We start from the raw sequence: 23,533 nt of genomic DNA on the forward strand, positions 1-23,533 counted from the left end.
CCAACAATTCTAGATATTAAATCATACTATAAAGCTGGAATAACTAAAACCACCCGTCACTGGCTCATGAACAGACCCTCCCAACCAACGGCACAAAAGAAAATGCCCAGAAATCGACCTAACCGTACACAGAAATTAGCATATAAAGCTGGCATCTCAAATCAGTGAGGTAAAGATGGGCTTCTAAAAATATGGTATTAAGACAATTGGAGAGTCATTGGGAAAAAACTGGAGCTGGATATAAATGTCATGCCATACAGCTAAACTCCAAACATTTTTATATAAGAAAACTGAAACCTTACGAGAACTAGAAGAAAACATAGGCAAATTCCTTCACAGTCTCCAAATGAGGAAGGCCTTTCAAACCGTGACTCCAAATCTGGAAGCCACAGGAAAAGGCTGAGAAGTGCAGTAGCACAGGAAACAAAACCCCGTGTTGTTTGCCACCACCCACAAGCAAGTCAAAAGCAAACTCAAATCTGAGAAACATATTTGCAATTCATTTAACAACAAAGAGCTCATTCCTCTAATATACAAAGAGCACCTAGAAATAAGCAATCCAACAGAAAAATGGGCAAAGGTCATGAAAAACAACTTCACAGGAAAAAAAGTTCAAGTAGCCCTTCGACATTTGAAAAGATGCTCACCTTCTTTCATAATAAGAGAAATACAAAGTAGATCCACATAGACGTACCATTTTTCACCTCTCTGACTAGCAAAGAACAAAAGACTCTTTAACACCCACACTGCATTGCAGTGCTGTGGGAAACAAGCACTCACACGCATTGCTGGTGGGGTGTAAATCAATACAATCCCTATGGGAGGCAATCTGGCCATATCTTCCAATATTATAAATCTATTTGCTCTTTGATGCAGCAATCCTATTTCCAAACTTTTTTAAAAAAGATTTATTTATTGGGATGCCAGGGTGGCTCAGTGGGTTAAGCGTCTGCCTTCGGCTCAGGTCATAATCCCCGGGTCCTGGGGTAGAGCTCCGCATTGGGCTCCCTGCTCAGCGGGGAGCCTGCTTCTCCCTCTCCTGCTCCCTGGCTTGTGCTCTCTCTCTGTCAAATAAATAAATACAATCTTTAAAAAACTAAATTAAAAAAATAAAAGATTTATTTATTTATCTGAGAGAGGGCACACACATATTCACACGTGTGCGGGGGGGGGGCAGAGGGAGAGAATCTTCAAGCAGACTCCCTGCTGAGCGTGGAGCCTGCCTTGGGGCTCGACCCCATGACCCATGAGATCATAACCTGAACCAAAACCAAGAGTCGGATGCCCAGCTGACTAAGCCACCCAGGCATCCCCCTATTTCCAAACTTCTATCTTACAGATAAACCGGCACATGTCTATAATGCCATATGTAAGGTAACTTGCACATCATTTTTCACTGCAAACAACCCAGCGTCCTTCAATTTCATCTACACAGTGGAATACTATGCATCCTATAAAAAGAACACAGAGGGTGCCTGGGTGGCTCAGTCCATTAAACAACTGACTCTTGGTTTCAGCTCAGGGCATGATCTCAGGGTTGTGAGATCCAGCCCTGCGTCAGGCTCTGTGCTCAGCAGGGAGCCTGCTTACGATTCTCTCTCTCCCTGCCCCCCTACTCCTCCCCCAACTCGAGATCACACACTCTCTCTCTCTCTAAAAAAAAAAAAAGACAACACAGAAGCTCTATGTACTGATGTGGAAACACAGCCTAATTATTGTGAAATGAATAAAACAAAGTACACAATGATGTGTACAGTAAACTTTCTGAAAGTGGTTGCCAGGGGGCTTGGGGTAGGGAAGAGGAATAAACTCAAAGGGGCATGAGAAAGCCTTTGGGGTATGGCAATGTTCATTATCTTGGTTCTGGTGATAGTCTCATGGAGGAGCATCTATGTCAAAACTTACAAAGCTGGGGCGCCTGGGTGGCTCAGTCAGTTAAATGTCTGCCTTCGGCTCAGGTCATGATCCCGGGGTCCTGGGATCAAGCCCTACATGGGGCTCCCTGCTCAGCGGGGAGTCTGCTTCTCCCTCTCCCTCTGCCCCTTCCCCAGCTCATGCTCGCTCGTGCACGTGCTCTCTCTCTCTCTCTCAAATAATAAATAAAATCTTTTTTAAAAACTTACAAAGCTGGGGCACCTGGGTGGCTCAGTCAGTTAAGCGGCTGCCTTCAGCTCAGGTCATGGTCCCAGGGTCCTGGGATCGAGCCCCGCATCAGGCTCCCTGCTCGGCAGGAACCCTGCTTCTCCCTCTCCCACTCCCCCTGCTTGTGTTCCCTCTCTCGCTGTGTCTCTCTCTGTCAGATAAATAAATAAAATATTTAAAAAAAAAAAACAAAAAACTTACAAAGCTGTACATATTTATTATATGTTCAGTTTACTGTACATCAATTATATTTCAATAAAATTATAAAAAAACACAGTGCAGGAGGAATGAACTAGATCTTAAAAATGTAACTGGGTAAAAAAGCAATACTAAACAATACTGTATTTTGGGTAGGGGTATCTTTTTTTTTTTTTTCCTAATGGAGAGGACTGATAGACTCATCGAGTCAAAAGAGAAAGTGAGGTAGAATTTAAAAATTTAAAAGAACAGAAATCATATGAAGTGTGTTTTCATACTATAATATGGAATTAAAGCAAAAATCCAGAACAGAAAGATCACTGGAAGATCTGGAGATTAAGCTATATCCTTCTTTTTTTTTTTTTTTAAGATTTTATTTATTTATTTGACAGAGAGGCACAGCAAGAGAGGGAACACAAGCAGGGGGAGTGGGAGAGGGAGAAGCAGACTCCCCACTGAGCAGGGAGCCCGATGCGGGGCTCGATCCCAGGACCCTGGGATCATGACCTGAGCCGAAGGCAGATGCTTAACCGACTGAGCCACCCAGGCGCCCCTAAGCTATATCCTTCTAAATAACACATGAGTCAAAGAAGTATCAAGAGAAACTAAAAAAATATTTTGAACCAAATAAAAATGAAAATATGACATCAAAATCTGTGGGATACAGCAAAAGCAGTGCTTAGAGGGAAATCTATAGCATTAAAATGCACATATTAGAAAAGAAGAGCTAAAATAAAAAAAATCTAAGCTTCCACTCCAGGAAAGGAGAGAAGAGCAATGCAAGCTTAAAGCAAGCAGAAGAAAAGAAATACTAAAAATGAGAAGACAGATCAATGAGAAATGAAAAGAGGAAAACTGTAGAGAAAATCAACAAAACCAAAAGCTGACTTTTCGAAAAGATCATTAAATTGATAAACCTCTAGCCAGGCTAACCAAGACAATAAGCGAGAAGACACAAATAATCAGTATCAGAAATGATAGAAGGGTCATCACTACTGATCCCACAGACACCGAAGGAAAATAAAGGAATATTATGAACAACTCTAGCCACAAATTTAATAGCTTAGATGAAACGGACCAATTCCTTAAGACACAAACTACCAAAACTCAAACGCACATGACCTGCAGTAACACAAACTACAAATGCAAGATGGCTTCCAACCTCAACTCAAAGAAGGCATACGACATGAGCAGCAGTGGGGGTACACAAAGAGTCATCAGGGAAGTAATATCTTTTTTCTTTTTTTAAAGATTTTATTTTATTTTTAAGTAATCTCCACACCCAACAAGGGGCTCGAACTCACAACACCGAGATCAAGAGTTGCACACTCTACCGACTGAGCTAGCCAGGCGCCCCGGAAGTGATATCTAAAACAGTCGTGGAGGGACACTTCCACCAGGGCCTCTCAGAGCCACCTCAGAATCAACAAGTCCACAGCTGTATGGACTGAATTATATTCCCCCCAAATTCATATATTGAAGTCCTAATCCCTAGTACCTCAGAATGTGACTGTATTTGGAGAAAGAGCCTTGAAAAAGGCAATTAACTTACAATGAAGTCATCCGGGTGGGCCCTAATCCTGTATGACTGGTGTCCTTATAAAAGTAGATTGGGACAGGGGCGCCTGGGTGGCTCAGTCGTTAAGCGTCTGCCTTCGGCTCAGGTCATGATTCCAGGTCCTGGGATCGAGCCCCGCATCGGGCTCCCTTCTCCGCGGGAAGCCTGCTTCTCCCTCTCCCACTCCCCTGCTTGTGTTCCCTCTCTCGCTGTGTCTCTCTCTCTGTCAAATAAATAAATAAAATCTTAAAAAAAAAAAAAAAAAAAAGTAGATTGGGACACAAATAACACAGTGGAGGCACCAGGGACGCAGGGGCAGAAGATGACCGTGGGACAGGCAGCAAGAAGGCAGCCATGTGCAAACCAACGAGAGAGGCCTCAGAGGAAACCGACCCTGCCAGCACCCTGACCTAGGACTTCCAGGCTCCAGAACTATAGGAAAACAAAATTCTGTTGTTTAAGACACCCCGTCTGTGGTATTTTTTTCTGGCAGCCCTCCCAAACTAATACAACAGCTAAACTCATGATTTTTCTCCCCAAAACCAACTCTCTTCAGTCTACCATCCACCCAGAAGGCCAGCCAGAAACCTCGCTTTCACATCTCACATTCAGTTCTGCCCCAGGCCCGGTCAATTTCGCCACCCAGCTCTCTCCTCCAAGGCTATTATTTCCCATCTAGATGATCTTGAAAAACCTCCATGGTCTCCCAACCTGCATTCTGACCAACCCCCAAATGGTCTCCCACTGCACCCAGAGATCTTTTCAAAACACAGATACAACCGTGTCACACCTTACCCCCATCCCTATGGTCCTTCAGTGGCTGTTCATAGGTATTAGGATATAGACAAACTGTGTACCAAGGCCTCTGTGACCCAGCCCAGCCTCCACCTCCCTCTCTGCTCCCCAGCCACACTGGCCTTCTTCAATTCACTGAATAAGCAGTGTTCTTTCTTGCCACAGGGCCTTGGCACACACTGCTCCTGCTGCCTAAAATGCTCTCTCCCTTCCATCACCTGGCAAACCCCACTCACTCAGACCTTGGCTAAAGCACTACTTCCTTAGGGACCCTTCCTGACCACCCCCCAAGTCTGGGTCACATTCCTTTATAATAAACATTTGGAGAAGGGAGTTCCTTTTCTTCAATGGCCTTCTCTGAGTCTATAATCAAATATTCTTTTGTGAGATTCCTTGATTGATATCAGTCTCCCCTACTCAACAGGAAGCTCTGGGAGAGTAAGGACCACGTCTGGTTCACCATCAAATCCCAGTACCCAGCATGTGCCTGACACAAAGTGAGTCTCAACTGATACCTATTGCATGTATGGATGAATGCATGCATAGAATTGGGAAGGAATGGAGAACACATTCAGGGCACAGGAAAAAAGGATGCTGAGAGGTCTACCAAGACCCCACCATGCCTGCAGTTTGATCAAGCCAGATCTACAGGTATCAGCTCTTAGGTTCTGGGATGCAATTCCAATGTGGTGGGGGATGGGAGGGGATGGTGGTTCCCTACACACAACACCAAGCAATTCTCGGACACCAGCAGATGGTCTGACATTTTCTACCCAGAGACAACATCAAATTCCACAGGTGAAGGGGTCAGTCCTACAAGACTGCCCTCCCCACCCACTTCGGATGCCTGGCGCAAGCCCTAGGCTGTCCTGTGCTTCTGACCAACCAGTCACAGATTGTTGGTTCCAATGGCCTTAGGTTCTTTTAATTTGCTTGAGCAGCTCACAGAACTCAGGGAAACTCGTACTTAGGTTTACCAATTTATTAAAGGACACGGAAGGACAGGAATCCACAGCCAGATGAAGAGATACATAGGGTGAGGTATGGGGAAAGTGCAAGAAGCTTCCATATCCTTTCCAGGGACACCACTCTGCCCAATCTCCACGTGTTCACCAACCCAGAAGTTCTCTGAACCCAGTCCTTCTGAACTCTTATGAAGGCTTCATTACATAGTCAGGATGGACTAAGCCATTGGCCATTGGCCTTTTCAACCTCCAGCTGAAAATTCCAACCCTCTAATCACGTGGTTGGTCTTCTTGGCAACCAGCCCCTACCCCCAGGTGGGGTCCAAAAGTCATCTCCATTAACATAACAAAAGACACCTTTATGACTCTCAACACTTTAGGAAGTTCCAAGGGTTTGGGGAGCTGTGAGCCAGGAACTGTGGATGAAGACCAAATGCATGTGAGAAATATATTTTGGCCATCTGAATGACCAAATATGTATTTCTTGTAAATCACAATGTAACACCGGAATAGTGTGGTTTATGAATGTAAAAGGTTGAGGGAGGACCCCAAAACCAACCCCTCCCACACACACATACACTAGGTACATACCCAAATTCTAGAAGGTCTCTGTCAAAATTCACACTGTCCTCATAGAACACATTCAGCTCTGCATCAACAGCAACAACTTTCACCTGGAAGGCATTTTAAAAAATGGTGTATAGAAATTTCCTCAGCTTCTACACTGGCCCAGGGGTAGGAACATCACCAGGTGAAGCCCAGCACCCTAGTGAGTGGCTCAGCCTGGAGACCTCCCAGAAGGCTGGGGTACATCACTGTAACCACGGCAACGGAGGCTTCCTCTGGGAACATACCCAAAGAGTAGGTAAAATGAAGAGGCTGAGGCAAAGTCAAAACACCTATACTGCTCAAGGAATCTTTGGCCCCTCTAAACAACCAAAGCCAAGACCCTCTAGAACCAGATGTTCATAGAAGAGCTGATTCCAGAACCCGGCAGGCAGGCCTGAGTTAAGTCCTCCAGGGGAAGGAATGAGAAGCAGCATTTGGAGATGCCTCTGGGGACCCTGTGTGCAGGGACCTGAGAGACCAGACAAGGTCCCTGGGCTGTTCCCATAGGCTGTGATCACGGTCCTGAGACATACAGGTCCGGAAGGGAGCAGACCTCCAAACTCAGGGGTACAGCTCCTCACAGCTCCTCTCGGACAGATGGGCACTGAGACCCAGCAAGGCAACCCGACTGCAGAGTCCCACAGGACTTTCTGATCAGGGATTGGTCTAAGCCTGCCTCCCTGACCCATCGCGGAGATCGAGGGGTTTGACAGCACGTGTGCTGATTTCCCAAGTTAAAGAAAGGGAGCCCCTTGGCACCCCACACCCAGGTTGAAGGCATTTTGACTCTGCTCGCCTGTCTGCGGAGCCCCGGGAGCAGCACGGCCCGTCCGGGTACGTTGACCTGGGCATGCTGGTGCCAACCAGGGGTGGAACAAAGGTCATGCGTATATCGTGCCCATTCCACGTAAAAAAAGTTTCAAGCAGTCATCTGGTTCCAGGTCACTGGTTATGCCTGTGTGCACGTCTACCCGTCTGTTTGTTCACCAGTCTTGCGGCCGAGCTCCTTCGGGTCCCTGTCACTCAGCGCCCACGACGGGCGAACCCTTGGGGACCCCGGCCGCTCGGGGTACTTCCCGCTTCGTGCCCGCGGGATCCGCCGGGACTGGGGGCGGGGGCGCCCACCGTTTCCGGGAGGGCCCGAGTCCAGGCCGGGTCGCGGCCGCATCTGGCGGGGTCGCCGGAGTCCCCCCCACCCCCCGCCCCAGGAAGCCCTGGAGGGAGGCGCGCCCGCGCGCGGCTCGGCCCAGGGTTCCCCGCGCCCGGGTCCCGCCAGCCCGCCCGGCGTCGTCGCGGAGGAGGCGGCCCGCCCCGCCCGGACCCGGGGCCCGCGACGGTACCTGCTGCGTGCTGAAGTCCCAGCCCAGGCAGCAGGGGCGAGCGGCGCGCTCGGCCATGGCCGCGGAGGGTCCGGCGGCGCGTCTGTCCGTCCTTCCCGCGGCGGCAGTGTCGCCGCGCTCCAGCGCCCGGAGACGCCGGGCCCGCCCCTCGCCCCGCCCCGCCGGACTCCCGGACCCGTGTCACCCGCGGGCTTGCGCTCTGGCGCCGCCTGCCGGGGGACGGGGCGGGGACGCGGGTCCGGCCGGGTCCTCGCGCTTCGCACCCAGGCAACAAGGCAGCTATCCCCTGCGCAGCTCTCTCTCCCCAGCCCTCTCCTACCCTCCAATCCATCCACATGTGCTCCCTGCACAGGTCTGGCCCTAACGCGGCCTGGCTTCCCGCGGAGGACGTCTGGGCCAGAGGTTCCACCTTTAACCTCGCTTAGCCCTACCTGTCTCTGGTGGCCCTGAGCCTGGAGGCTTCCATGGCTGTCTCTTGGGTACTAAGGCAGCTGTCCACTCACGCTGGTGACACGGAGGTCACAGACAAATGTATCCTGGGGCTGCAGGCACTGGGCTCCATCGGGCCCTGTCAGGTCCCAGCAAATCTGAATGGTTACCCAGCTCTGACATGTGCCACATTCCACCTCTGTATTTAAAATCAGAGCTCCCCGTGTTCTGGACAGAGAGGCTCATTCATTCCTGGGATCAGCTGGTATTGGTAGTCTAATGTGTGCCAGACATAGCGAAGGGGGCATGAGAAACAAAATCAGACCCACTCACTCCCTTTCCCCCTGGAAGCGAGGACACCTTCCCTTCCCCACATTCCAGCTGGCTATGTCATTCTTGTCCTTAGGACTGACTTCTTTCCAGAAGCTCTCCCAGGTGAGATGCTCCTCCCAGGGCCTTCCCAGCCCATGAGAGCCCCTCTCATACTTTTGCAATGGTCTGATTACCTGGCTGTCTCTCTTGCTGAACTTGAGCTGCTTGGAGCCCAGATGCTCCTCTTAGCCCGAGGTCCCTAGATCAGTGACAGAACTGGACCCACACGCCAGTAAATTTGACTCCAGAATCTGCATGTTCAACCACTAAAGAAGACAATTTTCTGGGTAGTCTTATGAGAAGGGCTGTGGCAAAATACAAATGTCTCTGAAGGCCAAGGCCGCTGCCTCTTTCTCAAGTTGTCTCACAGGGAGGCCCTATCTTGTTCAGGGGTGCCTTTCTCTGTGGGCTGTGGCACCTAGACCCCATTCTGGTGACTCATCCTTTCTTTTGGAGGTCTGAGAGCCCGTTTGCCTGCATAGGAAGCTGCCCACCCACGACTTAACCCACTAGCAAGGAATGAAGACAGAAAGTGTAATTCCAAGTTGTCGATGACTCTCAGGTTGTCCTCTCTGTTGATGCCCTCAAAAAGCACACCCAGCAGTAGAGGTGGTTCCAGGGGACCCTGAGGAAGCGCTGCCATGGCCCGAGTGAGGCTAGTCTTTTGCTTATTTTGCTCCAAGCTTTAACCTGGCTCCCTGCGCAGAACCAATTAAAGAGCCCCTGCACTGACTTGGGAACAAAGCAGAAACTGCCCCGGAGGTGTCTCTTCGCAGTGACCAGGATACCCACGGTCCCCAGCGAGGCTCCTTCCCTCATCCGGGGCCCTAACAGATACCCCAGCCTGAGGGCAAAGACAACCCTCAGAAAAGAAGTCACTTGATCAGATTAGAAAAATAGGGAGTTGCCGTGTGGAGAATAGGGGCAAAAGGCAGGAAGGAGAAATGGGTTAAAATGGGGCTGAAGGAGGCCTGAGGTAAGGAAGAGGTGCCAAGGATGGAGACAGTGAATGGAGTCGCGAGATATTCGGGAAGCTCCGGGAACCACGTGGCCTGAGAGGGGGAGGAGTCAAAGGCAATGTCCGGTTTCTAGTTTAGGCGACCTGGTTGGTTAACTGTTGATGCCTAACAAAGCACCCGCAAACTTGGTGCCTTAGAACTGTAATCTTGTAGTGTCCCTTACTTGTTGGCAGGTCAGCAGGGGGCGGGGCAGAGGTGTCAGCTGATCTAGGCTAAGCTCAGGTGGAGTGGCTCTGCTCCACATGTCTCTCATCCTTCTCTTCCTAGGACCAGCGGAGGACCCCAGCCATGCTCTTCTCATGGAAGCTGGGGAGCAGAGGAGGGCAAGGGCAAACATTGAGGCCTCTGAAGGCCTAGGTTGGAACCGGCGTGTTATACTTCCTCTGTGCCACCAGCCAAAGTCTCGTGGACCACCCGACCAAGTGGTGGGGATGAGGCCTGGGCAAGGGTGTGGATGCAGGGAAGGTGAAGAACTGGGGCCACTGATGCAATCTGCCACAGGCCACCACGAGGTGGAGCGTGGTTCCATTCTCTGAGTTAGGAAACATGGGGGGAGAAGCAGCTGGGGGAGTGGGGAAGATGGGGAGATTAGTCAGGACGTGGTAGGTCTCAGGTGCCTGTGGATGTCTGAGTGGAGACACTGAACAGGCAGTTAGATATGTGGCCCCCAGCTCAGGAAAGATCTCTGGGCCAAAGACAATGAGTTGTGAGTTATTAGGTCCCAATAGGAGTGGGCTAGCTTGTGCAGAAAGGGCTCAGAGTGGGACAGATGGAGACCACCGAAGAGAACTGCAAAGGACAAGTCAAAGACGAGGAAGAGGGGCGCCTGAGTGGCTCAGTCGTTAAGCGTCTGCCTTTGGCTCAGGTCATGATCCCGAGGTCCTGGGATCGAGCCCCGCATCGGGCTCCCTCCTCTGTGGGGAAGCCTGCTTCTCCCTGTCCCACTCCCCCTGCTTGTGTTCCCTCTCTCACTGTGTCTCTTACTGTCAAATAAATAAATAAAATCTTAAAAAAAAAAAAAAAGAAAGACGAGGAAGAGATCATGAGAGGGGGGAGTGGTGGAAGCCAATGAAAGAACATTTCTGGAAGGGGAGGGGCTCAACAGGGCTAAATGCTGCATGGGAGCCTGTCCCCTGGTTTAACAGTAAGGTCATTGAAACCTCAGCAAGAACAGACTCAGTGGAGCCCCTTAGGCCTTAGTTCTCTGGGACTTTTTAAAATTTGGCACTGTTCGGGTGCCTGGGTGGCTCAGTCGGTTAAGCGTCTGCCTTCGGCTCAGGTCATGATCCCAGGGTCCTGGGATTGAGCCCCACATCGGGCTCCCTGCTCAGCAAAGAGCCTGTTTCTCCCTCTCCCTCTGCCTGCCTCTCTGCCTACCTGTACTCTCTCTCTATCTCTCTGTCAAATAAATAAATAAAATATTTTTTAAAAAATAAAATAAAATAAAATCTGGCACTGTTTTTATGGTTTCTTCATACTGCTATAGGTATGCCTAATTCTGTGGTTCCCAAACGGTGCCACGTGAACTGCTAATTTGAGGTGGTCCACAGCTCCAACAGTAGACTGTGCTACGTTCCTTTCTATGATATAACATCATATATCTTTGCAGAGCTGTGCCTTCAGCCGTTGTGGCGAGAAGCAAGTACTACAGGGAAATCAGGGTGAAACAGAAAATAAGGACGGCAATGTCCAATCCGATGGCAACATTTGAGAAGTTGGGCAGTGCCCAATAGGCACACACATGCTCTTAGTAAGTCATTCTGGTTATTTAAGAATGAAATGAAATATTATTTTCTCCTCCAATTTATGTGCATTGTTTTCTTCAGATACCACCAAGTTGTTAGAACATAAATATATATTCAGCTGTTTGGACCTAACTAGTTAATACACAGAATTCTTAGCCATTGCTTTTGGCCTAGGAGTTCTGTGAAAAAATTGTTGAGATTCTAAGGATGCTGTGATGTGAGAACATTTGGGAACCCCTGATCTAGTTGTTTGCTTCTAGCTGCTTCATCATACTCAATAGTATGCCAGCCCCATATTTTACTGTCCAGGCTCCCCATGAGTGACACCTGGGTGGACTCCAGCTCCCCATTAATGCAAACAGCACTGCACAGAACGTCCCCATCCGTGACCTTATGGACCTGTGTGAGGGAATTTTTCAGGGTTATATATCCAAGAGTAGGATTTATACTCTGTGTGCATAACTAGTTTGATTGGAGTGCTGGATTACTCCTAATGTTAGCCATGCCAATCTACACTCTCAGCTAGAATGTACAAAGGCATCTCTATCCCCACATCTTTCATAAAGTCCTTGGCATTTCCACTGTGAGAATTGATAAAAGGGCACTTCATTTCGAATAAAGAGCATAGGCCAGCAGGGGGAGCTCTCACACCCAGCACTTGTCAATTGCAGCCACTAGGAAGACAAGGACCCTAGCCCTTGGCTACTACTTTATTTTATTTAAAGATTTTATTTATTTATTTGAGAGAGAGAATGAGAGAGAGAGAGCACATGAGAGGGGGTAGGGTCAGAGGGAGAAACAGACTCCCTGCTGAGCAGGGAGCCCAATGCGGGACTCGATCCTGGATCTCCAGGATCATGACCTGAGTCAAAGGCAGTCGCTTAACCAACTGAGCCACCCAGGCGCCCCCTTGGCTACTACTTTAGCTATTACTTTACTATCCCAGCAGGAGGAAGACAGGCCTCTTCATCCCCACCCCCCCCCATCAAGAGCCCAGCCAATGAGAGACAGTCACAACTCAGCCAATCAAAAGCCACCATACTTAAAACTCCCAGTTTCCTCCAATGGACCTTTTGTTTATAATATCAGCCCCCACTCCCCCATTTCCTCTATAAAAGAAGTGGTCCTGCTCTGTGTTTTGCAAACTTGCGTACGGTTTTGTGGTAGCGTGGTTGTACCTGATTACAGTTCTCGGCTATTCCCAAATAAACCCATTTTTGCTGATGAAGTAATTGGTACTTTTATTTTTTTTAAGGTTAACACCATCCTTCTAATATTTCCCAATCTAGTAAGTGAGGAGTGATTTCTCATTATTGTTTTAATTTTCATTTCCCTCCTTACTGATGAATTTGAGCATCTCTTCATATATACTTATTAGACATTTGGGATTTCCCATTCAGTGACTTCCTGCTTATGTCCTTTGCCCATTTTTCAGTTGGGCAAAGGATATAAAGACATTTTTGTCTTTATCTTGTGGATTTGCAGGAGTTTCTGACATTTCAGGGTATAAATCCCCTGTCTGTTTTAGATGTTGCAAATCTTTTCTCCCAATATGTCATTTATCTTCTGACTTTGTCCATCTTGCCCTTTGTTGACTGGAAATCTTTAACTTAAATATAATAAAATCCATTGATTTTTGAGCTATTTGATCTTGTTTAAGCAGTATTACTTTCAGACCACAGAGCTATTATCTGACATTTTCTACAAAGATATCAGCCTACGTTTTCTTCTATTAGTAAGGTCTTTGATTTTTGAATCATTGAGTTTTCTTTGAATCTAGGTGTGTGTCAGCTGAATAAATTACACCATAATACAGAAATCAATGAAAACTAATCAGTCTGAGGTAAGTACTAGATACAAACGTTTCAGAGAAAGAAAAAACTTTTCATTTAGTACATATAATAATGCAATTCATTATAATATAGGAAAATGGAGACAAGCCTAAATTCAAATCTGGTCTCCAATGAAACACCACCAGAATATCTGTTCATTCTTTGAAGTTGGCAGCCACAACACAGATTTTTCTCTAAGTAAACATGGATTTTTCTCAAAATAAGCCTTTTTTCTTTAGAAAAGTCCTGAAGAAAATATGCTTTCTTTCTAAAGATGCAAGTGTGTATAAATTCCAATATGTTTTATTTTATTCATGTAAAAATAGCAAACTTGTTGTTTTTATCCCCCTCAGCTTAAATCTGTGTTCATTAGTGCCAAACTATTAAAATTATCCAGGCTTATATATTTTTTTCTAAATAAGTAGTTTTAAGAGTGAAAAGTTAGGAGTAATTGGCAGCTTTAATTCCTATCCCTTTCACTTCTAAGACAAAGATAAAAATCACCAAATCAAAAATAATCAGGGGGCGCCTAGGTGGCTCAGTCGGTTAAGCATCTGCCTTCAGCTCAGGTCATGATCCCAGGATCCTGGGATCCAGCTGAGCCCTGAGTTGGGCTCCCTCTGCAGCGGGGAGTCTACTTTTCCCCTCTCTCTGCCCCTCCCCCTGCTTGTGTGCGCTCCCCTCCCCTCCCCCATCAAATAAATAAATAAAATCTTTAAAAAAATAATCAGAAATTAGGGAATGAAATAGGCAATCAATTATAATTCAGGTTCACTAATTTATTATATCTGTCTGAAATTTTATAGATTTCACCTTGGGATATGTTACAAAATAAATAATTCTGTCTATTCTATATCAAAAGTAGTACAAATTCTTTGTAAGATGAGTGGGAAGCTATTCTGAGGGAAAAGAAATATTTTGAACTATAGCCCCTAACAGGGCAGATGTCACAGGGATTTGTTTGTCTAAGTCTGAGGGTAAGGAGTGGTCCTGCCTCCAGTTAAATAAGTAACTCATTTAGCTGAGGTTAAGATTTTTTAAAGCTGGTTTTTTGTTTATACCTGGAGAAAAGTTTGATGGACTTTGATGTTTAAGCAAACAGAGTCTCAAGAGCCCTGAGGAGAAAAGTGCTTATTTTCACCAGAGTGTGGACACACCTCCTGTTTATGTATTTGTACTCCCCTCAGAAGCAAATTTGATTTAGGAAAATTAAAAATTGGCGTGGGTATCTTCCATTTTTCTGGTCTTACTGCATTTGTGCCTTGGTATCTGCCCTTCCTCCCTCCATGAGCATTTGAGGCAGATAATTAAACATGTATACATGAAAGATAGGTCTGGAAAGATTAACTCCAAGTAATTAACAATTATCTGTGTGAATGGGATTTAGAAACTGGTGGTTAGCACGTGACTTTTGCATTTTAATTAACTCAGTAGTGGGGATTTTTTTTTTTTTTTTGGACCATGGTTGATAAATTATTGAACTTTCAACTTTCAGACTAAAAGAACTTTTTTAAAGATTTTATTTATTTATTTATTTATTTATTTATTTATTTATTTGACAGAGAGAGAGAGAAACCATGAGCGGGGGCAGGAGCAAGGGGAGAGGGAGAAGCACACTCTCCCCTGAGCAGGGAGCCCAACATGGGGCTCAATCCCAGGACCCCGGGATCATGACCAGAGCCAAAGGCAGACACTTAACTGACTGAACCACCCAGGCGCCCTAAAAGAATTTTTTTAAAAAAGAAAACAAGCAAACAAAACAGCAATAATGGGATATCTCAAGGTGCTTAGGACTTTTAACTCATTCTGTTAAATAATTATGGGTCAAAAAGAAAATCAAAATCTAACACACTATCTAGAAAGCAAGAAAATAAAAACATCTTTAGCAGAATCTTTGGGATTGACTCACAGGTGAGTCATATTCTTGAATGCATATTCTTGACTGTTTTCATTAAAGAGTGAAAAGAAATTAACTCTATGTAGTAAGTATGATTGTGTGCCCCCCAAAATACAGTTCAAGTTCTAACTCATAGTACCTGCGAGTGTGACCTTACTTGGAAATAAGGTCTTTGCAGATATAATCAAGTTAAGATGATGTCATACTGGATTAGGGTGGGTCTGAATCCAATGACTGGTGTTTTTATAAGAGGAAGGAAATTTAGACATGGACACACACAGGGGAGGATGCCACGTGAAGACAGGCAGAGATTGGAGTGAGGCCTCTCCAAGTCACGAAGCCTCAAAGATTCCCAGCAACCACCAGAAACTAGAAGAGGCAAGAAAGAATTCCTCCATAGATCCTCTGGAAGGAGCGTGGCCCTGCCAAAATTTCAATTTCGGATTTCTAGCCTACAAAACTGTGAAAGATAGTTTCCATTTCAGCCACCTAGTTTATGGTATTTTTTTTTTTAGCAGCCTTAGGAAACTAATACACCCCATAATTCAGGAGGTTAGAAAAAAAAGAAAACATGAGCCTGCAGGAAAACAGAAAAAAGGCAAACAAGGCAAAAACAATAAGAAAACAGTACAAACACAAAAAAGATAAATAATCCAAGAGATAGTCTTTGACTCCAGAGAAAAAGACCAACCTCTTGAAAAAAACAAAATCAGAAACGTGAAAAAAACCACAACTTCATAAAGAACTGAAAACCACAATGTTAAGCCAGGCCCTGCTGTCACAGCACCCAGGCCTGGTCACCAGCTCAGTCTTCAGAGGGGACAGGAAAGCTGCTGGCCTCCAACCTAAAGGGAGGCTGACCTCAGGCATCTGGGACCCAGCTCCCCGGGCCCTGACAAAGCGAGGGGCAGGGTCGCTCCCAAGGACGCTCCCCACTGGACCCTGGGCCCAATGCCTTGTGAGGATCTTTCCCTCTTCATCCAGCTGGATGAGGGAGATGAACAGCAGAGCCGGTGGCCTGTCCTCAGCAGCAAGTCAGTGGCTGAGGACAACTAGAAGCCACTGGAAGGCGGGAGCAGGGGAATGACGTGGTCAGGGTGTGCTTCTTTTTAAACTGGGGACTCGTTTTGAAAAATAAAATGGAAATTGTGAAAATATGTTAATTTTGTGACATTGACAATACAGAATCATATGTATACGTGAATGAGATGTCAATTTGCTGGCATAACCTTTTGACAAACTGTAGACTAGAAAACGCTTTACATTTTAAGTATTTGCACACGCTTAAAAAGAGGGTTTGGTAAAAAATATTCATGTTTTCCCAAGGAATGCTTAATCTTACTCAAACCAATTTCTCTTTTTTATCTCATTAAAATTTTAAAGGCTTTTAGGGGCACCTGGGTGGCTCACTCATTAGGCATCTGCCTTCAGCTCAGGTCATGATCCCAGGGTCCTGGAATCGAGCCCCGCATCGGGCTCCCTGCTCGGCGGGAAGCCTGCTTCTCCCTCTCCCGCTTGTGTTCCTCTCTCGCTGTGTCTCTCTCTGTCAAATAAATAAAATCTTTAAAAAAAAAATTTTTTTAAGGTTTTTTAATGGAGACCTTTGAAAATCCATGAAAGTAGATAGAATGGTATAATGAACCCCTCTGGACCCATCACACAGCGCCCAAATCATCCACCCATGGCCCATCCTGCCCACCCAACCTGGCCCATCCACACTCCCCCAACCATCATTTTCCCTACGTTATTATTATTTTGAAGCAATCCCAGACGCTACTGATCATTTCATCAGTATGTAATTATATTTTTTAAAAAACAACCTTCTTATTTTTTAAAGATTTTTATTTATTTATTTTTTGAGAGAGAGAGAGTGGAGGAAGGGGCAGAGGGAGAGGGACAAGCAGACTCCCCACTGAGCGCAGAGCCCGACACGGGGCTTGATCCCACAACCCTGAGATCATGATCTGAGCTGAAACCAAGAATTGGACATTCAACTGACTGAGCCACCCAGGTGCCCCCAAAACACAACCTTTTTAAGAAACAGCCACAATCCCATTATGAAACCTAAAGGAAAACTTAAAAAAATTTTCTTAGTATTGTCAATATTCAAATTTCCAGTTGTCTTGTGAATGCCATAAATACTTGTTTGAATCTGGACCCCAAAATGCACACACATTGTGATCGGCTGATTCTCCTTTTACATCTCCCTCCGCCGGCAGGTTCTCCTTCCATCTTTTTTTTTCTTGCAGATGATTCGTTGCAGAAGATGGGTTGTTTGTTCCATAGGGTTTCTTATGATGTAGATTTTGTTGAATGCACCCTGGGGTGTCATTTACAATGTTCTCTTGCTCACTGTTTTCCTGTAAGTTGATAATTTTTATCCTAGAGGCTTGACTACACGGAGGCAGCAACAAGAATGGAAGAACAGGTCAGAACCCAGTGATATTTTGGGGCGGATGAGTCCGAGGGTCTTGGAGACTGAAGTGGAAACACGAGGGCAAGGAAGATGTTAAACTGAGCTTCACTTACCCCCCTCTCACCCCCACTTAATGTCAGGGGTAAGGGTGTCCTGTGCTTCGGAGATGCTCCATTAAAGATCTTTCCTGTCTTTTCAAAAACTTTATGTAATGTTGAGCTTTTAACACCTCTTAATGAAGTTCTGTAACCATTCCTAAGGTCGCTGTCTTGGTGAAATTTGAAGTTTGAAGCCCTCTTCCCATACTCCACGATCTTCCAGAAGTTCCTTAATAAGGACACTGCTTGGTGCTGTCCTCTGGTGACCAGTGAGCTCCTCTGTCTGGGTACCACTCTGGGCCTGGACTTGGAAAGGGGGCTTGCTCCTTGGCTATCATGCTCCAAAGATCTTCACAGGCAGTGTGTGGCTTTGGACTGGAAACCTGTGTGGAGACCAGCTAGCTGTATCTTTCATTTCATTTATTCATAGAGTTTTATTTTATTTTTATTATTTTTTAAAGATTTTATTTATTTATTGGTCAGAGAGAGAGAGAGCGTGTTCGCATAAGCAGGGGAGCAGCAGAGGGAGAGGGAGAAGCAGGCTCCCCGCTGAGCAGGGAGCCCGATGCGGGGCTCGATCCCAGGACCCTGGGATCATGACCCGAGCCGAAGGCAGACGCTTGACCGACTGAGCCACCCAGGCGCCCCTGTTTGTAATCTATTGCTAAAAATTTTTACATCTATGTTCCTGAATGAGATTGAGATGGACTTTTCCTTTTCTAAATGGTCCTAAGCTATGCCTGTGTTGTTATCAAGACTTTGCAAGCCTCATAAATTAGTTCACAACTATTTTCTCTTTCACTGTCTTCTGGAAAAATTTTTGTAAGGTTGGACTGTATATTCCTTGATGAGTGAAACTTACCTTTTTATCCTCTTTCCTTAAAAAAATGTTTTTTAATGTTTCTCTTCTTTGGAAATAGCTTTAATGTCTTATAAGCATTATGCATATATATTTTTAAAATTTCCAATTTACAGGGGTGCCTGGGTGACTCCATATGTTAAGTGTCTGCTTTTGGCTCAGATCATGATCCCGGGGTCCTGCAATCAAGTCCCACATTGGGCTCCCTGTTCAGCTGGGAGTCTGCTTCTCCCTCTCCCGCTGCCCCTCCCCCCTGCTCCTCTCTCTCTCTCTCTCTCTCTCTCTCATAAATAAAATATTTAAAAAATTTTCCAACATTACAGAAAATACAAATAAAATTTTTTTAATATTTCCTTAAAATCTTCTATCCAGTGGAAATCAGTCAACATTTTGATGAACATTCTTCTATGTATAAATACATGTCTAAATTTTATATAACTGGATGTATTACATGTGGTTCTGTAAACTGTTTACTTCCCACAACATTATGCCTCTGACACCGTTCATGTCAGGAAATATAGAGCTTTATCATAAATTGTATCATTACTTAGTTTGAACTGTAATGTCTCCTAGCGATGACTTAAAAGTTGTTTTTAAAAAGCAGCAGTGACCATCCTTCTGTCCACATACGTTCATACTGGGGTAATGATGCCCTTGGAGTAAATCCTAGAAGGGGGATTACAAGTCCAAGGGTATACACATTTTAAATGTTTGCCCTCCGGAAATGTTGCACAATTTGCTCTCCTGCCCAGGAGAGCACCTTGTTCTCTGCTTCTTCACCACTCTACCTTCTTTCTTTTTAAAAAGTTGTCTTTTAAAAAACTAACCTCCAGGGATACCTGGGTGGCTCAGTTGGTTAAGCGGGTGCCTTCGGCTCAGGTCATGATCCTGGAGTCCCAAGATCGAGTCCCGCATCGGGCTCCCTGCTCCACGGGAAGTCTGCTTCTCCCTCTGACCCTCCCCCCTCTCATGTGCTCTCTCTCTCTCATTCTCTCTCTCAAATAAATAAATAAAATCTTTAAAAAATAAAAATAAAAAAATAAAAAAAAAAAACTAACCTCCCTCTTGATATGTAAGTCATATACCACCCAATCAACCTATTTAGAGTATGCAATTCCACGGTTTTCAGTGTCTTCACGGAGTTGTGCAATTAGTTCCATTTTTATTTAAATTCCAGATAGCTAACATGCAGTGTGGTAGTTTCAGGTGTAGAATTCAGTGATTCAACACTTCCATACAACACTGGGTGCTCATCACAAGCGCCCTCCCTAATCCCCATCACCACAGCCAGTTCAGAACATTTTCATCACCTGCCAAAAGAAATCCCATTCTCCACCCTTTCCCATTTCCCCCCTAGCCCCTACCCTAGGTGACCACTAATCTACTTTCTATCTCTGAGGATTTGCCTATTCTGGCCATTTAAAATACATAGAATCATACAACATGTGGCGTTTTATGACTGATTTATTTCATTTAGCATCCTGTTTTCAAAATGCATCCATGTCCGGTGCCTGGGTGGCTCAGTTGGTTGAGCATCTGCCTTCGGCTTAGGTCATGATCACAGGGTGCTGGGATCGAGTCCCACATCGGGCTCTTTGCTCAGCAGGGAGCCTGCTTCTCCCTCTGCTCAGGCAGAGGGAACACAAGCAAGGGGAGTGGGAGAGGGAGAAGCAGGCTTCCCACTGAGCAGGAAGCCCCATACGGGGCTCGATCCCAGGACCCCAAGATCATGACCTGAGCTGAAGGCAGACACTTAATGACTGAGCCACCCAGGTACCCCTACTTTCCCTTTTAATTCTTTTTTTTTTTAATTAATTTATTTATTTGAGAGAGAGAGAGAGTGAGAGAGAGCACAAGATGGGGGAAGGTCAGAGGGAGAAGCAGACTCCTCGCTGAGCAGGGAGCCCGATGCGGGACTCGATCCCAGGACTCCAGGATCATGACCTGAGCCAAAGGCAGTCACTTAACCAACTGAGCCACCCAGGCACCCCTCCCTTTTAATTCTTAATATTGTTTATTTGTCCCTTCTCTCTCTCTTTCTTTTTAAAGAATTCTTATTGGCAGAGGTTTTTCCATTTGTTTCCATAATTAATTTTCTCAAATAACAAACTTTCAGCCTTCTTCACCTTTGTATTTCATTAATCTCTGCTCTTTATCATTTCATTATATATTTGATGGGCATGTTTATCCTATTTCTAACTTCTTACATTGAAATACTTAACTCATTCATTTTCCATCTTTCCTTTTTCTTGAAAAGAAAAGCGCTAAGACTCTAGCCACATCTGGCTAGTGGCTACTGTGTTGAACAGCACACATATAGAACATTGCCGAGAAGCTTCTACTAAACTGCTCTGGTTGAAAGGGTCTAGGAGGCACAGCCTTAAATCTTTCAAAGTCTTACAGTTGGTTGTACTTTTGACTTGCTCTTGACCCAGTGGCCCAGGAATCTGTATTTTAACAGGTGTATTAGGTACATTTGTTGAGCTAGGTCCGCTGACCTGTGTAGAAGCTGCATATCCGAGCCTCGTCCTGTTGGATGGAAGTTACACCTCAGCCCCCTGATTCTTGTGTCCCCTTCCCAACCTCCCCACAGCAGCCAGAGTGACCTCCGAGGAAGGCAAAGCTGATTTGGACATCCCCCTGCTTACAACCCATCAGAGGGGCTCCTCGCTGTCCTCAGGATAAAGACACAGGCAGTACCTGGCCAACAGGCCTGCCCGCAGCCCTGGGCATGCCAAGGGTAAAGGGCGGTTTGCTTGTAGTCTCCCCTCGAGGTCCTCAGCTCCTGAGGGCAGGCAGGGCCCTGTCCCCAGTACTAACGGGTGCTGGGCACAGAGCGCGGCGCCGTGTCTGTGGACCGAATGCACCAGACACGCTGCGTGCCGGGCCGGGCTGGCTCAGTCTGGGCCGGCCCTGCAGGCTGCGTGTGGGCAGGGGCCGAGCTGGGGCCTTGCCGGGCAGTGGGGGCCGTGGAGGGAAGGAGGACGGAGCTCCAGGTGGGGAAGCCGCCGCCTGCCTTCGGCAGCCTCAGCTGACAGGCTTGTTCACATCTGCTCAGGTGAACGTGTCCTTCTCGCTGTCCCTGGAGCTGCTCTCCTACCAGAAGCTCCCGGCTGACCAGATGCTGCCCGGAGTGGACATCCGGCAGCGCGCCAGTGGGGAGAAAGAGATGGTGTTTACTCAGAACCTGCTCCTGGAGTACGCCAACCAGACCGCTCAGGTGAGTCCCAGGCCTGCGCCATGTCGGAGAGGGTGGAAACGGGCCAGACTCTGTTCTCGTGGGTCAGAGGAGGGCAGACCCCGACCCGGCCTTCCGAAATAAGAGGAGCCCCAGGCCTCGCCCTGAGGGCCCGGTCTGCCCTGGAAGAGGCCTTTCCCTGACGACACACGTGGAGAAACGAGGGTCATCCTTCCTTACCTAGCTCAGCTCAGAACCAGGTGAGGTGCTGTAGGGTGGGAAATAGGGAAGGCTTCCTGGAGGAGGTATGCGGCACATGAAGCCTCCCAGCTGGAAGGTACAGGTGAGGAACAGAAAGGAATAGCCTAAGGCCAGAAGAAGAATCCGTTTGTGACCAGGCAGGCCCCCCAGCTTGGTCCTTGGGCAGCTGCTGGGGCCCAGGGGCGGGAAGGCTGAGGTGATGAGGTGTGTGTGGCGGTGCCTGAGGCCGATGTGGGGGGACCGCCAGGAGCGAGGACGGGTCAGCACACAGGTGGGGCCTGAGGCCAAGGGAGGAGGTGAGATGGCCCAGAGCCCAGGAGGGGCGGAGGGCTGGGCCTTGGGACCCCAGGGGCTGGGGGAGGAGGGGGAGGGCAGCCTGACCAGGGAGCAGAAACCACCGAGCTTGATCAGGGCAGGGGGAGGGGAGGCGGAGGGAGAGCAGATGGCGTCTTCGGGACCCTTTACCGGCGCAGACCCCCACCAGCTGTGGTTTTAGATGCCGGCGCCAGCCCCCTTCCACTCGCTGTGGTGCTGCCCATGTGTTCCTCCGAAGCTTCGGGACTTGGGGTCAGCAGGAGGGCACGAGGGCCCCACGTTGCAGGCTCTGTCCCCCTAGGTGGTGCCCCTGAGGGCCACGGTGGCCGTGCCCGAGCTGCAGCTCTCCACCAGCTGGGTGGACTTCGGGACCTGCTTTGTGAACCAGGGGCAGGTCCGGGAGGTCTACCTCATGAACCTGAGCGGCTGTCGGAGCTACTGGGCTGTGCTGACGGGTAGGTTGTACCTGCCCACCACTTCCCCCGCAGGCTGGCACCACCTGGGGGTTCCCGCAGATGGCCGGTTCCCAAATCCCAAGTGATCCCAGGGTGCCTCGCCCCGTGGCACCGGGCCGGACCAGAGGTGCACACCTGAGCTGCGGGGCGGGGCGCTCGCTGGGGCGGCGCACGGAGCTGCCTATGCTCGTGCGTGCTCCCTTCCCTCGGTGCAGGCCAGCAGGAGCCAGACAAGGACCCTGCGGCCTTCAGGGTATCTCCAAACAGTGGCCTGCTGGATGCAGGACCAGTCAATGTGCCCCCAGATACCATCACCTTCCAGGCCCAGACCCCCTTCCTAACCTCAGCCTCCCACTCCCTCCAGGAGCAGTGAGCTATAGGAGTCCAGGCTGGTGGTGGAAGGTGTGCTCAGTGAGAAGGCCTGCATTCTGCAGCTCTGGGACCAAAGCTCCAGCAGCTCCGAGGCTCTGCTCATACCCCAGCCCTAGGCTCCCAGAGGTAGAAATAAAACACTGCCCAGAGCTAAGAAGTAGGTCTGCTGGGCAGGTGGCTGGACGAGACCACAAACTGGGGAATGGATGAGGTGGCACCTACTCTGAACAGCTCCCGGCATGGAGAAGTGCCTTTCCAAAAGGGCAATATTTGATAAAATTTAAGATCCAGAGGAGGGGAAAAAAAAAAAAACCCAACTCCTAGAAAAAGAAAAATAGTAAGGCACTTCATTAATCTGATTAAGGCTATCTACAATAAATTAACAACAAACATCATACTTAATGTTAAAATGTTTGTTGAATGTCTTCTCTGAAATCAGGAGTAAGACAAGGATACCTGCTAATACCACTTCTGTTCCATTTCATACTGGAGGAACCAGCTAGAGTCTAGTAAGGCGAGAAAAAGAAATATAAAACATAAACATTGGAAAGGAAGAGACAATTTCTTTAACAAGACTGTGGATATAAAGCTAATATACAAAAGTAGATGGCCTTTCCATCTACCAGCAACTAATGGAAAATGAAATTAAAAACAAAAACCAAACGTAGTATTTATGAT

At 47.3% G+C, this 23,533-nt stretch overlaps 2 protein-coding genes across 4 annotated transcripts in view; one reads left to right on the plus strand and one right to left on the minus strand.

Annotated features, from left to right (window-relative positions):
* XYLB (xylulokinase) overlaps positions 1-7,748 on the minus strand; it is a 53,781-nt gene extending 46,033 nt beyond the window's left edge. For all 3 annotated transcript variants that reach the window (XM_036094250.2, XM_036094252.2, XM_036094251.2), the window contains exons 1-2: positions 7,608-7,748; positions 6,250-6,332 (exon numbers count right to left, since the gene is read on the minus strand). In XM_036094250.2, coding sequence (XP_035950143.1) covers positions 6,250-6,332; positions 7,608-7,664 — 140 coding nt within the window. In that variant the 5' untranslated portion in view covers positions 7,665-7,748. The remainder of the gene's footprint in view (positions 1-6,249; positions 6,333-7,607) is intronic.
* A 13,486-nt stretch (positions 7,749-21,234) lies between these two features.
* On the plus strand, positions 21,235-22,856 carry LOC118536942 (deleted in lung and esophageal cancer protein 1-like). The gene is made up of 3 exons (XM_036094214.2): positions 21,235-21,494; positions 22,330-22,483; positions 22,699-22,856. Exons 1-3 carry the CDS (start codon positions 21,396-21,398, stop codon positions 22,854-22,856), a joined length of 411 nt encoding a protein of 136 aa, XP_035950107.2. The 5' UTR covers positions 21,235-21,395.
* Positions 22,857-23,533: the final 677 nt, after the last annotated feature.

Source organism: Halichoerus grypus, chromosome 1 (genome assembly GCF_964656455.1).
Source record: "Halichoerus grypus chromosome 1, mHalGry1.hap1.1, whole genome shotgun sequence".
Taxonomy (NCBI): Eukaryota; Metazoa; Chordata; class Mammalia; order Carnivora; family Phocidae; genus Halichoerus; species Halichoerus grypus.

Excerpts from the sequence above, each read along its gene's own strand:
- LOC118536942 (XM_036094214.2), top strand. The coding sequence starts at position 21,396 with ATGCTGCCCGGAGTGGACATCCGGCAGCGCGCCAGTGGGGAGAAAGAG. Across the intron at positions 21,495-22,329 it reads ACGCCAACCAGACCGCTCAG|GTGGTGCCCCTGAGGGCCAC; the intron begins GTGAGTCCCAGG and ends CTGTCCCCCTAG. Across the intron at positions 22,484-22,698 it reads CTACTGGGCTGTGCTGACGG|GCCAGCAGGAGCCAGACAAG; the intron begins GTAGGTTGTACC and ends CCCTCGGTGCAG.